Genomic DNA, 12,444 nt, shown 5'->3' with positions numbered 1-12,444 from the left:
AAAATTTTCTCTGAATGTTTCTTCGAGTTTTTTTGAGCTTCAGAGAAGTTGTACTATTAGTAAAAATAATTTATCGGTTTTCTTTGAACATTTTTCTGAATTCATTTAGCTCTTCAAAGAAACTTCTTCGATTGTTTGCGGGCTTTAGAAGAACTATTCTCAGAAATTCGTAAAAAGTTCGTTGAAGTTATTAGAAAAGTCGTTGAAATTCGTAGCAAGTTCGTTGAACTACGTTGAAATTCGTAGAAAGTTTGTTGAATCTCGTAGAAATATTTCTACTATGGACTATTTGGCAAAAATATTTCCACCAGGGTTCATATTAAACGCTATCTATATTTACCTATTGGTGATTGTAAATATATGGAAATGATTTTATTCTTCTCATGATACCCCTGGTAGAAATAATCTCTCCGGGCTTACTCCGGATTTCTCGGGACTTACTCCGGATTTCTCCGGATTTTCTACGTAATTGAGACTTCCGGAGATATTTACGGAGTAATCTCCAGACTATTTCTATAATATCTCCGGATTTTTTCCGGAATTTTGACTTAAAAAAACAAACACAAAAAAATGGAAAAATTAATAAGAAAAAGTAGAAATAAGAGACATACGAAGAATAAAAAAGAAATTTTTTCTGAAAAAATCCCGAGAGAATCCGTAAGTAATATTCATATATATACCCGAGTGGAAAATGAGATCCGGGCAACCAGATCCGAATCGGATCCAGTATGACTAAGGTACTCCGGATCTGGGTTTCCTGACTCTTTTCGGATCCGATATGGCTAAAGCTAACCGGATTCAGTCATATTCAGTCAGGTTTGGCTAAGGTAAGCCGGATCCGGGTTCCTTGACTCTTTTCGGATCTGAATGGGTAACCAGACTTGAATCAGATCCGGCTTTCTTCACTCTGTCCTAATCTGAACCTGATCCGGGACGCCGGACTTTGATTGAAGTTTATTTTTTTTTTCAAAGTTATCTCCGGGTTCAGTCAGGTTTGACTAAGATAAGCTGGATCCGTTTTTTTTTACTTTTTCTTGATCCGAATCGGAGCCGGTCTTTATCCACATTTTAATTTAAGAACGCAAAGTTCTATACACATTTAATTTCTACACAAATAATTATAAATGTCTAAGTTTGACGCGAATAATTATACACACTTATTTCTACACAGCTTTAAATAAACGCAAAGTTGTACACCAGCCTGTTTTATCAATAGCCCTACCAATAGATGGCAACAAAATTTCTTGATGTATATTAATTAGATAATGAACCATTATAGGGCTTTGTCCCTAGTGTTCATCAAATAAAAAAAAATAATTGTAATAATTAGATAATATTGATTATAATTAACGTTTTGATTGATTAAAGTCACAATTTTAATTTTTCATAACAAAAATATCATTTACTGCCATCTATTCGACAATGTTACACTGAGAAAAAAAAAGTATTGGGTTATAAAATGAGACAAAACAAAACGTATGGAAAAAAAATTAAAGAGGTTTGGAGCTTAGTTTTTTTATAATTAATAATTAAAGTATGAAAAAATTCATCTAATCGAGCAGTATATATGACGTCTACTGACAGTGTAACATTGTCGAATAAAGGTATATATATCGGTATTTTAATGGACTTTTTTTTTGACAAAAATCGTATTCTCCATAAGAGCCCATGTTAAAAGTTGTCAACTTTGAAAATTAATAAAAAAATAACGAGCTTCCATACAGTTACCAAAAAATTGCATAAAATGTATCAGTATTTCAAGAATCTACTGTAAAAATTTCAAAGCATTCTAATATTTAGTGACTGGCCGAGGTAATCCCTTAAAAATTATTATTCATATAATAGTATGTACATTTATCATAGGCTAGCGATGGCAATAGTAATATTAAAATAGTATATTTCGTTACAAGTGCCCAGGCAGAGAGTGTGCTCACAACGAATTTGGAGGGGAACTAAAAAACGCACTACCCCTACTACGCTTTAGAAACTCACACATTATTCCTACTGTCCCTAGCAACATAGAATATAGTTACTAACTAACGAAAAATATAGGTCGATACATGTGCCCAATCAGAGAGCCCGCTCACAACTCATTTGGAGGGGAAACACAGTTATTTATTTTTTAAACGCAACAGACGATAAACTAAAAATTTATATCAAAAAATTTGTCTTTGCTAGCACTACAAACTATATAATAGAAATTTAACGTTTTCTGTTGCGTTTTGAAAAAGTTATTAATAAAAATATGAGGTACCGCCTATACCTTGCGTGTTAAAGTTGTCAACTTTGACAGTAAATATCTCAAAAAAACCACACAAAAAAAAATTGAAAAACATTGACAATGTAGATAATTATTTCATTTAAACATAAGATATAAAAAAAAAAAATCTGTTGCGATTTCAGTTTTCCAGAATCAACCTTAAAGATAAAGAAAAAAGCACAAGAGAGCTATATTTTTATTTTTTTTATTTTTTGGCAAGGTCAATACATTTATAATTTTTCATGGATTACATTTTTTTATGTTTTATAATTGGTTATAATTTTTTTTTATTAACCAAGAAAAAAATATTGCAAAGTTTTTCCTTTTTATGAGAAAAATCCGAAGAAATTTCCGGTTCTGTCGGTAAAAATGAGTGAAGTGCGATAAATTAACCAATGCTGTCTTACTTTCTCAAATATGTGAGTTTGAAAAAGATAGAATTCAAATTCTCTTCAAGAGAAATCAAACACTGTGAAATTACGATTTATATTTTAATAAAGTTCAAATTCATTTCATAAGAAAACACAGACCTATACGTAAACTTTTTGAGCCATTTTTTAAGTCAAATGTTTTCTGAATAATTTTGAAAAAACTTTGATTGCATATCTATTTTCTCAGAAAAACTGTTGTTGGCATGAAATAACACTTTTGCTTAATCCATGATTATCGCTCGAATCAATCTTCATTAGAATATAAACAAGAGTACGCTATTCAATTTTTTTTCACAAAAACTTACATTATTTAACCTTTCTATTTTATAACTAATTGTATCTTATTATGGTTATTATTATTACTTTTGCCTAATAATTTTAAGATATGATAATATTGTATCAACATCATGTAACAAGAAGACAAATTTACTGGAACTTTAGTAATTTTTGACTAGACTGAATAAGTGATTCGACTAGATCTTTACCACTATACGAAAAGAAAACTGGCTAGAAGCAAGCTATACATATATTTCTTGATTCTTAAACTGATGATAAAAAACAAAGTTCCCATTTGTTACAGTATAATAATAAATGCAATCACTAAAATATTTTATTATGTTTTACATTATTTGACAAATGCATAAACCGGTTACATAAAAATTTTTCTGTAATTTTTATGAACTGTTTTTTTTTTACGAATTTAAAAGAATCTAAATTTGAATTTTACAATTTAAATCAATATATCATTGACAAACGACACAAAATCATAGGCACTTCAAGAAGATAACGAAATAAATATTTTTTTTTTTAGCTATTATCAATAAATATTAATCTACTTTTACTGCAGGTATACCATGTCCGACAACAAGTAGTTCTTTTGGAAAATCGAGTATAACTGTCACATGGAATCCCATGTTTGCTGATGCAATTACATATTCACATAATGAAAACCAACTAAATGCTGTAAATATAAAATAAAAAAATTTTAAGTATAATATTAAAAAGTAATTGAGAAAACATTAAATAGATACAATCATTTTACCTAAATCATGGCAAAGCAATCTATGCTTTAAAAAGAAAATAATTAGACCAATTGTACTAACTAAACTTGTTGCGAAAAGTTTTTCTTTGTAATGAAGACTTTGTGCGCTTGGAGTTAATAATCGACTCAATTTAACTGCTGCAAGCATATATGTCAATGAACTGACCATAAACATAATAAAAATCTTCTCATGTGCATCTAAAAATAAAAATAACATTATCATTAACCGAGTCAAGTAGTTTTTTTATCAAGAACATTGTATATTCCACTACGAGATAATAACTTACAGTAATTTTCTTTGTTGGAAATGTATGTTACACCACACAATGCTGTTATTTCAGTAATATTTAGCCAAAGACAAAGATTTAATAATCTCGAACCAATAATTTTTGTTTGAAGATGCTCAAGTGTGTGTAAAATTTTACGATAATAGGAGTAGTAAACTGTTGTTATGATCAGTCGTGGCCCAATATGTAAAGCAATACTCACACGCCATAAATATCTTTGCGGTGATACACCAGTTATGGCTGATATCGATGGAAGAACATTGTAAACCTTCGAAAAATTACAATATAAAGCGTAAGTAGTATTACTTAACATATATATATATATATACTACTTATTAATTTCTACTTCATTTAGATTTTTTTGTCGATTTATAAGTCAACTTACTCGACAATGAGTTTCATGAATTTCATCTTGTTGGAAGATATATGCAGTTACGAAACAAATCAATAAAGTGATTAGTGGCAATGTGGCTGTGGCAATGCACAATTTTCTGAATGATATAGCCAAATGAACAGAACTTTTCTCGGTATGACCATTATTAATACTCTCCATCTTTTTAATGTTTTCAGATTCATCAACGTTTGACATTAAGCAAGTTTATATTGATCCAACATCTCTAGCTTTTAAATCAGAATAATCATCTAGTTTTTTTTTTATATTCTAAAAAGTTTTTACTCATCATGTTGATTCCAGGCACATAGTATCTAAAAATAGTTATTTTTATACTTAATTAGAGAATAATTAATTTCAAATGTAAGATATGAGTCTTTTATATTCAAATGTTTTTAAAAAAATCATAAAATTCAGTTTATTCAAATTATATTCATTTCACAGTAGGTATAATTTTTTTTCTATGAATAGAAAAATAAGAATTTTCATGTGGCAAAATACCAATGCAAAAAAGAAAATTTTAGCGATAAAATTGATAAATAAAAAATTCATATTTCTTTTTTATTTTAAATATAAAAAAAAATTAGTTTAATCGTGGAACCATTACACAGGCACAGCAAAATGACTGCTCTAAAATTTTTTTTCACAAAAAAGGCTTCAACGATAACACTGTCCACGGTTTGAATGGAACCACGAACAAGTTGAATATAACATGCACTCAACAATAATCGCTTTAGGTATATTGAAACAAAAATTAATTAAGAACTAGAATTTAGCGACTTCGTAAAAATTAAGAAAGTTGTACAATTGATTTTTTCAACCACTGAGTACCTGAAAAACGTACCGTAACTACAAGATTAAATTAAATTACTAAATTAGCTGCAACTCAAACATAGGCACTGATGTGCCAAGACCCAAGTTCGATACTTCGATATCGTGAGGCAGAGCAAGGCAACAGTCCAATTCACAGGGCATTACAATTTAGGGCTTTTTTCCTCTACTGGCGGCGCTTGTAGAGCTTTTGTATGTGAAATCTATATAAAAAAAATTTGACAAGTGCCATCACCGGCAAAAAAAAGCCCTAAATTGTAAAAAATTTGCCCTGTGAATTGGACTGCGGAGTGGCAATATTACGATCATGCAGAATAGAGAACAGCACCAATGGGTGCATTCCTTTAATAAAAAATTTTTTTTCGTTTTGCAATTTCGCTCTCTAATACCGACTGAAAACTAGAAACAGAAACAACGACAAAAGTGATAAAATTCTCTATGCAATATTCCAGGCTTTACAGTTTACGATAGTGTGTAGTACGACCTATGTGACAATAACAAACAATCACAACAAGTCAGTTTTTTATTTATTTCAGTTTGATATAAACATTGAACAGTTATCCATGGGTGCATTCCTTTAATAAAAAATTTTTTTTCGTTTTGCAATTTCGCCCTGTAATACCGACTAAAAACTAGAAACAGAAACAACGACAAAAGTGATAAATTTCTCTATGCAATATTCCAGGCTTTACAGTTTACGATAATGTGTGGTACGAGCTATGTGACAATAACAAACAATCACAACAAGTCAATTTTCTATTTATTTCAGTTTGATATAAACATCAGTTATCCATTTAATAATTGGAAGCCAAAAAAATAATGTCATGTGCCAGTACTGCCACTACAAGAAACAGCTTTTTCCTATAAAATTTTGGCCGGTATTACAGGGCGAAATTGCAAAACGAAAAAAAATTTTTTATTAAAGGAATGCACCCCGTATTCTCGGGGCAAAATTGTTCTCATTAGGGCTTTTTTTTTCCGCTGATGGCGCTTGACAAAATTTTTTTTATATAGATTTCATATAGAAAAGCTTCACAAACGCCACCATCGGAAAAAAAACGCCCTAATGAACACATTCTCTGAATACGGGTGCTGGAGGACGAACAAGAAGACTAGAAACCAGGAGAGTCAACTATGTACATTGGGAATGGGACAAAATATGTCGTGAAATAAGGCTTGTACATTTGGCCACAGAGAGGCGCTTTCGGCGTCTCTCGAACCAAAATTGTTCACAATTGTTGTTGATATTTTAATGCTGATTTGTACTATTATACGTATATCAATTTGATATCAAAATACGCCACAAGTTTGTTATCTAAATTTATACAATTAATTGATTGTATGTAATAATTTTTGCTAAAAGAAGGATGTAGCTAAATAAATTATTTCGTAGTCTAAAAAAATTGCTCAACTATTCGCCACAAATATTTTAATTTATTATAGAAAATGTTGCCAAGAAATGATTCTAGACAACATATAAATTTATTTGGCCACATCTTTCCCTTAGATACATTTTCTAATAGCTATTTAATCGATTAATTATGGAAAATATTTTCTAAGAAAAGGATGGAACCAAATAAATAAATTAACAGTCTAAATTAATTCTTCAATTATTTGAACCAATATTTTGATTTATCATATATAATAATTGATTTAGCCAAATAATTTAATTTGTAGTCTATATCATATTTTTTATGATAAATAAAAATATTGGTGGCAAGTGATTAAGGAATTAATTTAAATAGACTGTTAATTTATTAAGTATATGTATTATATGTATTATATTCAATACATGTGTGCGTGGTTCGTGGGTCGACAACAGCGCTGAAACGGCGTTTTTATAAAGCCTGCCCCTGTGTAAAAATTTACGACATTTTTGGTCCCATCCAGCCTATCCCCCACTACAGGGAGTTGACTCTCCTGGTCTCTAGTCTTCTTGAGGACGAACTTAAAAGGGGGTATCGAGTGGTATCTAGAGTGGGTATAATCAGAGTGACGCCAATAGCCGTCTAGTTTTTGATTGGTCCGCCATATCGTGCTTTTTGTATGGAGTGGAGAGAAGAGGGAGTTTTGAACAGTTTAAAAGAAAAGAAATTAATTTAATATATAAATTGAGTAAATATATATTTTAAATAAATAATAATTTTTATTTTTAATTATTAAATTAATTATTGAATTATTTATTTAATACTTCAATAAATAATTTAAATAAACACAGCTATATTAATAACTTTGATTTATTCATATTAAAATTATATTTATAAATATGATAGAAATATAGATTATTAAAAAGGCACAGACAAAGTGACAAATAATATTTTTATTTTTATTAAAAGATTTTATTATTGTCAATTCCAACCATTTTACATAATTCAAAAAATTAAGCGTTGGTATTTAATACTCAAAATTTATATATGTACAATTGAAAGTTGTGCAATAATATACAATTGTTTTATTCCAGCAAATTTACTTGAAGCTAGAAGTTTTTTTTGCTGTCCTTTTTGTTTATTACTCTTCAAATATGTCATACTTTAATCCAACAATAATACATTAAGTTCTGAAGGTGGTTCTTGGTATTAGACAGTAATTAATATCAAATATAATTAGCTTAGAAAAATTATTCACTCAAATAATTAATGTTAATGTTCTTACCTCACAAACAAGCATTTTTTATTGACCTGTGTAATATCCAGACCAGCATTTTTTACCCATTGTGCTTGTCTACGCTTTTATCCTTTGGAACCACGTTCATTTTTACATGATACCTTGTGCTATTTTTACATCCTGGTACATCACAATATCCCTGGTGAAAATATTTCTCCGCGATTTCTCCTGAATTTCTCCGCGATTACTCCGAATTTCTCCTCAGTTACTCCGAATTTGTCCGTGATTACTCCGAATTTCTCCCGAATTGACCCATGCGGAGAAATGAGTGGAGAAAGGTATCAAAATTTTTTTCCGAATTTTCTCCGAATCGATTTGGGTAGAGAAACGTTCGGAAATATTTTTCCACGATGAGAATACGCGGAGAAACATGTGAAAAAGAAAATTTACCGCGGAGAAATTTTTTACGAATTTTCTCCGAATTGACTTGGGTGCGGAGAAACGTTCGGAAATATTTCTCCGCGATAGAAATACGCGGAGAAACGTGTAAAAAAAAAATTTTACCGAAGAGAAATTCTTCCGCAATCAACGACGAGGGGAAATTTTTCCACTCGTTTCCCCTCATGACACATTCATCAATTTGACGAAACGATCACAGGAGTTTTGTAGACCAAGTACCCCAGGTATAATATCAACTTTTTTAAAAAAAAGTCTTTTCGAATTTTCATTTTTTTCAAAAAAAACTAAACATCATTGTGCTTTGCGTTATGTAACAATTAATAATTAGTCATTTTTTTTTTTGGAAAAATTAAAAATTGAAAAATTGAACTAACGGTGGAGAAAGGTTGGAGAGATTTGTCCGCCATTTCTCCAACCGTGTGAAAAAATAATTTGACTGCTGAGAAATTTTTTCTAAAATCAATGACGAGGAAAAATTTTTCGTCGTTTCTCCGAATCAAAAAAAACACGCGGAGAAACATGTGAAAAAAACAATTTTACCGTGGAGAAATTCTTCCGAAATCAACGACGAGGAGAAAATTTTTCCACTCATTTCTCCGCATGGGTCAATTTGGGAGAAATTCGGAGTAATCGCGGAGAAATTCGGAGTAACCGCGGAGAAATTCGGAGTAATCACGGAGAAATTCGGAAAAATTCGGAGAAATATTTTCACCAGGGATCCCATCTTACTAAATACCTGTTACATATATTAAAAATGAATCAATTAGTTCTAACTTAATAATAAACTTATCAATAAATAACGAATATTGACACATTTTGGAATATAAAAAAAACTCAATTCCAATTGTATAATTATAATTAAAAAATAACAACAGATACAATTTTACTACACGTCTCGTAATTTGTTTGAAATATACCCTGGTGAAAATAATTTTGTCAAATTTTGAGAGGAAATTGGGACTCCTCAATTTATGGACAATCTAATTTTGTCAAATTTTGCTAAAATTATTTGAATTGAAAAAAAAAAAAAAAACCTAGTTATGTTGTCTGCATAATCATATTATGTACCCAATTTCCACCAGGGTATCTATTCATAAAATTTATCATATACTTACTGTAATCTATCACTTTTTTTCAATTAAAACAGTTTATTCATTATTTTGTACTTTTTTTTTCTCTGTGTCACTTTGTTCATTATCCACAAACATTAATAATATTCATAAACAAACCGCCAGTCGCCATGTTTGGTACAGAGGGCACTAAATGTTTCCGTATAATATACGTCACTTCTGGGCACCTTTTTGCTATTGGCGTCACTCTGATTATACCCACTCTAGTGGTATCGAGCCAAAAACGCTACAAAAACAAAGAAGGTAAATTAGTTTTATTTCGGCTGGTAGATTGCTCTGCTTCAGAGCTTGGACTAGAGTGGGCAGTGATGGGCTTGTAATTTACATTGTAATTTACACGTGTAATTTACTATGTAAATTACAGTAATTTACATGGCTGACTTTCATACATGGGGTAATTTACATAAATTTCATTGCACCATCTTACAGCAACCTCGAAACCTTGAGTCTACAGTTGGTAATTTGAAATTTTTTGCTTTCTCGGTATGTGTTAAATTTGTATATGTTAAATTAAATTGTATATGTTAAATTAATGCAGGTTAATCATTAATGTTTATAATTTATTGTTCACATCTAATTCTTATTTTACAACGATATGTTAAATTTTGCGATTTCTGAGATAAATTAGGCATCTTTGAACTTGAATTTAATTTTCTTCGTTGAGAACCCAACTGGAATTAAAGAAAAATATGCCGAATATGAACTTAATAAACGTGTGTGAAAAAAATTATACCTATATAATTATCAAAATAAAACTGTACATACTCCATAAGTAAAAATATAATTTAATTACTTATTTGCTATACTCACAGATGTATTTTTAATGTTCTTGGATGTCATTTTGTTATGTCGTTATGCAAAAATATTTTTTTCAAACGTTATAATTGTTAAATGATTGTTGTTTAATAATTTTATTGTTTATTGTTTATTAATATAACATGTAAATATCAATTGACAGCTTGCTTTTTGTTGACGGCCGGTAAAGAAGAGGCTTTAAAAATGGCGGCGGACTAAATTACATAAATTACATGTAAATTACATAAAAATGTCCAAGGAAAAAGAGTAGCCAAAGAAAAGATGTAGCTAAGGAATTAATGTGGCCAGAAAAATTATGTTTTGAACAACATTAATTCCTTAGCCACATCTTTTCCTTAGCTACTCCTTTTCCTTGGACATTTTTATTTTTTTGAAAATAAAATAACATGAATTTTATTTAGTGAATCAATAAAAATCCCAAAGACAAGCAGTGGCTAAGAAAAAGATATAGCTAAGGAATTACGGTTGCCGAAAAAATTATGCTTTAAGCAACATTAATTCCTTAGCTACATCCTTTCTTTAGCTACTGCTTTTCCTTGGACATTTTTATTTTTTAAAAGTAAAATAACATGTATTTTATTTATTAAATAAATAAATGACTAAGGACAAGAACTAGCTAAGATAAAGATGGAGTTGAGGAATTAATGTGGCCAGAAAAATTATGTTTTGAGCAACATCAATTCCTTAGCTATATCCTTCTCTTAGCTAGATTTCTTTCTTAGCTACTGCTTATGCTAAATATGTCGTTTTGTGTCGTTTTTGTATGAGATCAGTGCACAAACCGGGGATATTACGATATCCGAGACACCCCTTTTTTTTGTTGGTTTCTTATTGGAAATTTTCTCAGGATTACGGGAAAAATACGGAAAAAATTCCTACGAATGCGCAAAGTGGTTAAAAATTGAGATTAATATGAAAAATACGGCTATTTATCGATTATGTAAATATACTTTGTAAAATAATTATTATTTCTAGAATCTAGTAACGGCATTTAATAAAACTCGTCGAGTTAAAGAAAAAAGTCCAAATAAAAAAATTTCGATATCGCGGAAAGTTTTCGAGCCGCAATAATTTAAAAACTTCGATATATCGATTTTTATGATTTTTTTAAATTTCAATAATGGAATTCGATAGAACTCGTCGAGGAGAAAAAAAAAGCCTATATACAAACTTCGATATCTCGAAAAGTTTTCGAGCCATCGATATTTTTCGAAACATGTATACTATTTTTTTTTTACGAAAAAAAAGTCCAAATTTCAAAGCTACATCTTTTCACTAGCTACATCTTTTCCTTAGCTACATCTTTTCCTTAGTCACAATTATAGCCAAACACACAATATCTACATAATTTTACTTAGCTATATTTTTTACTTAGCTAAATATTTTACTTAGCTATATTTTTTACTTAGCTAAATATTTTACTTAGCTATATTTTTTACTTAGCTATATTTTTCACTTAGCTATATTTTTTACTTAGCTACATCTTTTCCTTAGTCTTAATTATAAATAAACAAATAGCGGTAAGAATCTGCCAGACTATTTTTACCAAAAAATTCTAAAAAAAAAAAAAAATCTCTGGACGAATTATTGTAGTTATTATAAACATCCAGGTGAGGTATCAAGAAACTTGAATCTCGAAGCGTTGCATTTTTTTTTTTAAACTTGAATATGTTTTTTAAATTTTTATAAGTATCATAATCTCAGTTTCTATATATATGTGAATTAACTCTGACGTGAGCACATGTGAGAATCGTTGAATAACAACTAACGTAAAATAATGATAAATGAGCTATAAAAGAATGAATTATAACATACTAATAATTCGATGACGACTTGATGTCTCTTAATCAGTTGTATGAATTCAAAAAAATCAATGGATGCATTCCTTTAATAAAAAATTTTTTTTCGTTTTGCAATTTCGCCCTGTAATACCGGCCAAAATTTTATAGGAAAAAGCTGTTTCGTGTAGTGGCAGTACTGGCACATGACATTATTTTTTTTGGCTTCCAATTATTAGATGGATAACTGCACCCGTATTCACGGGGCAAAATTGTTCTCATTAGGGCTGTTTTTTTCCGCTGATGGCGTTTGACAAAATTTTTTTTATATAGATTTCGTATAGAAAAGCTTCACAAACGCCACCATCGAAAAAAAAACGCCCTAATGAGAACATCCTCTGAATACGGGTGCTGT

General features: G+C 29.8%; 1 protein-coding gene across 4 annotated transcripts; it reads right to left on the bottom strand.

The window, feature by feature from the left end:
• Window positions 1-2,441: 2,441 nt before the first annotated feature.
• On the bottom strand, window positions 2,442-5,399 carry LOC122859520 (post-GPI attachment to proteins factor 2-like). 4 transcript variants are annotated; one of them, XM_044163151.1, is made up of 5 exons: window positions 5,019-5,399; window positions 4,406-4,725; window positions 4,021-4,288; window positions 3,734-3,931; window positions 2,442-3,652 (listed from the first exon to the last, which is right to left on the bottom strand). In XM_044163151.1, exons 2-5 carry the CDS (start codon window positions 4,607-4,609, stop codon window positions 3,519-3,521), a joined length of 804 nt encoding a protein of 267 aa, XP_044019086.1. In that variant the 5' UTR covers window positions 4,610-4,725; window positions 5,019-5,399; the 3' UTR covers window positions 2,442-3,518. The 4 variants fall into 4 exon arrangements, with proteins under 4 accessions (XP_044019086.1, XP_044019085.1, XP_044019087.1 ...); XM_044163150.1 differs by having other exon boundaries at window positions 2,448-3,652; window positions 5,256-5,399; XM_044163152.1 differs by having other exon boundaries at window positions 2,449-3,652; window positions 5,013-5,399.
• Window positions 5,400-12,444: the final 7,045 nt, after the last annotated feature.

The sequence above is a fragment of the Aphidius gifuensis genome, linkage group LG6 (genome assembly GCF_014905175.1).
Source record: "Aphidius gifuensis isolate YNYX2018 linkage group LG6, ASM1490517v1, whole genome shotgun sequence".
NCBI lineage: Eukaryota > Metazoa > Arthropoda > Insecta > Hymenoptera > Braconidae > Aphidius > Aphidius gifuensis.
The sequence above is the reverse complement of the archived record's forward strand: the minus strand, read 5'-3'. Positions and strand labels throughout refer to the sequence as shown.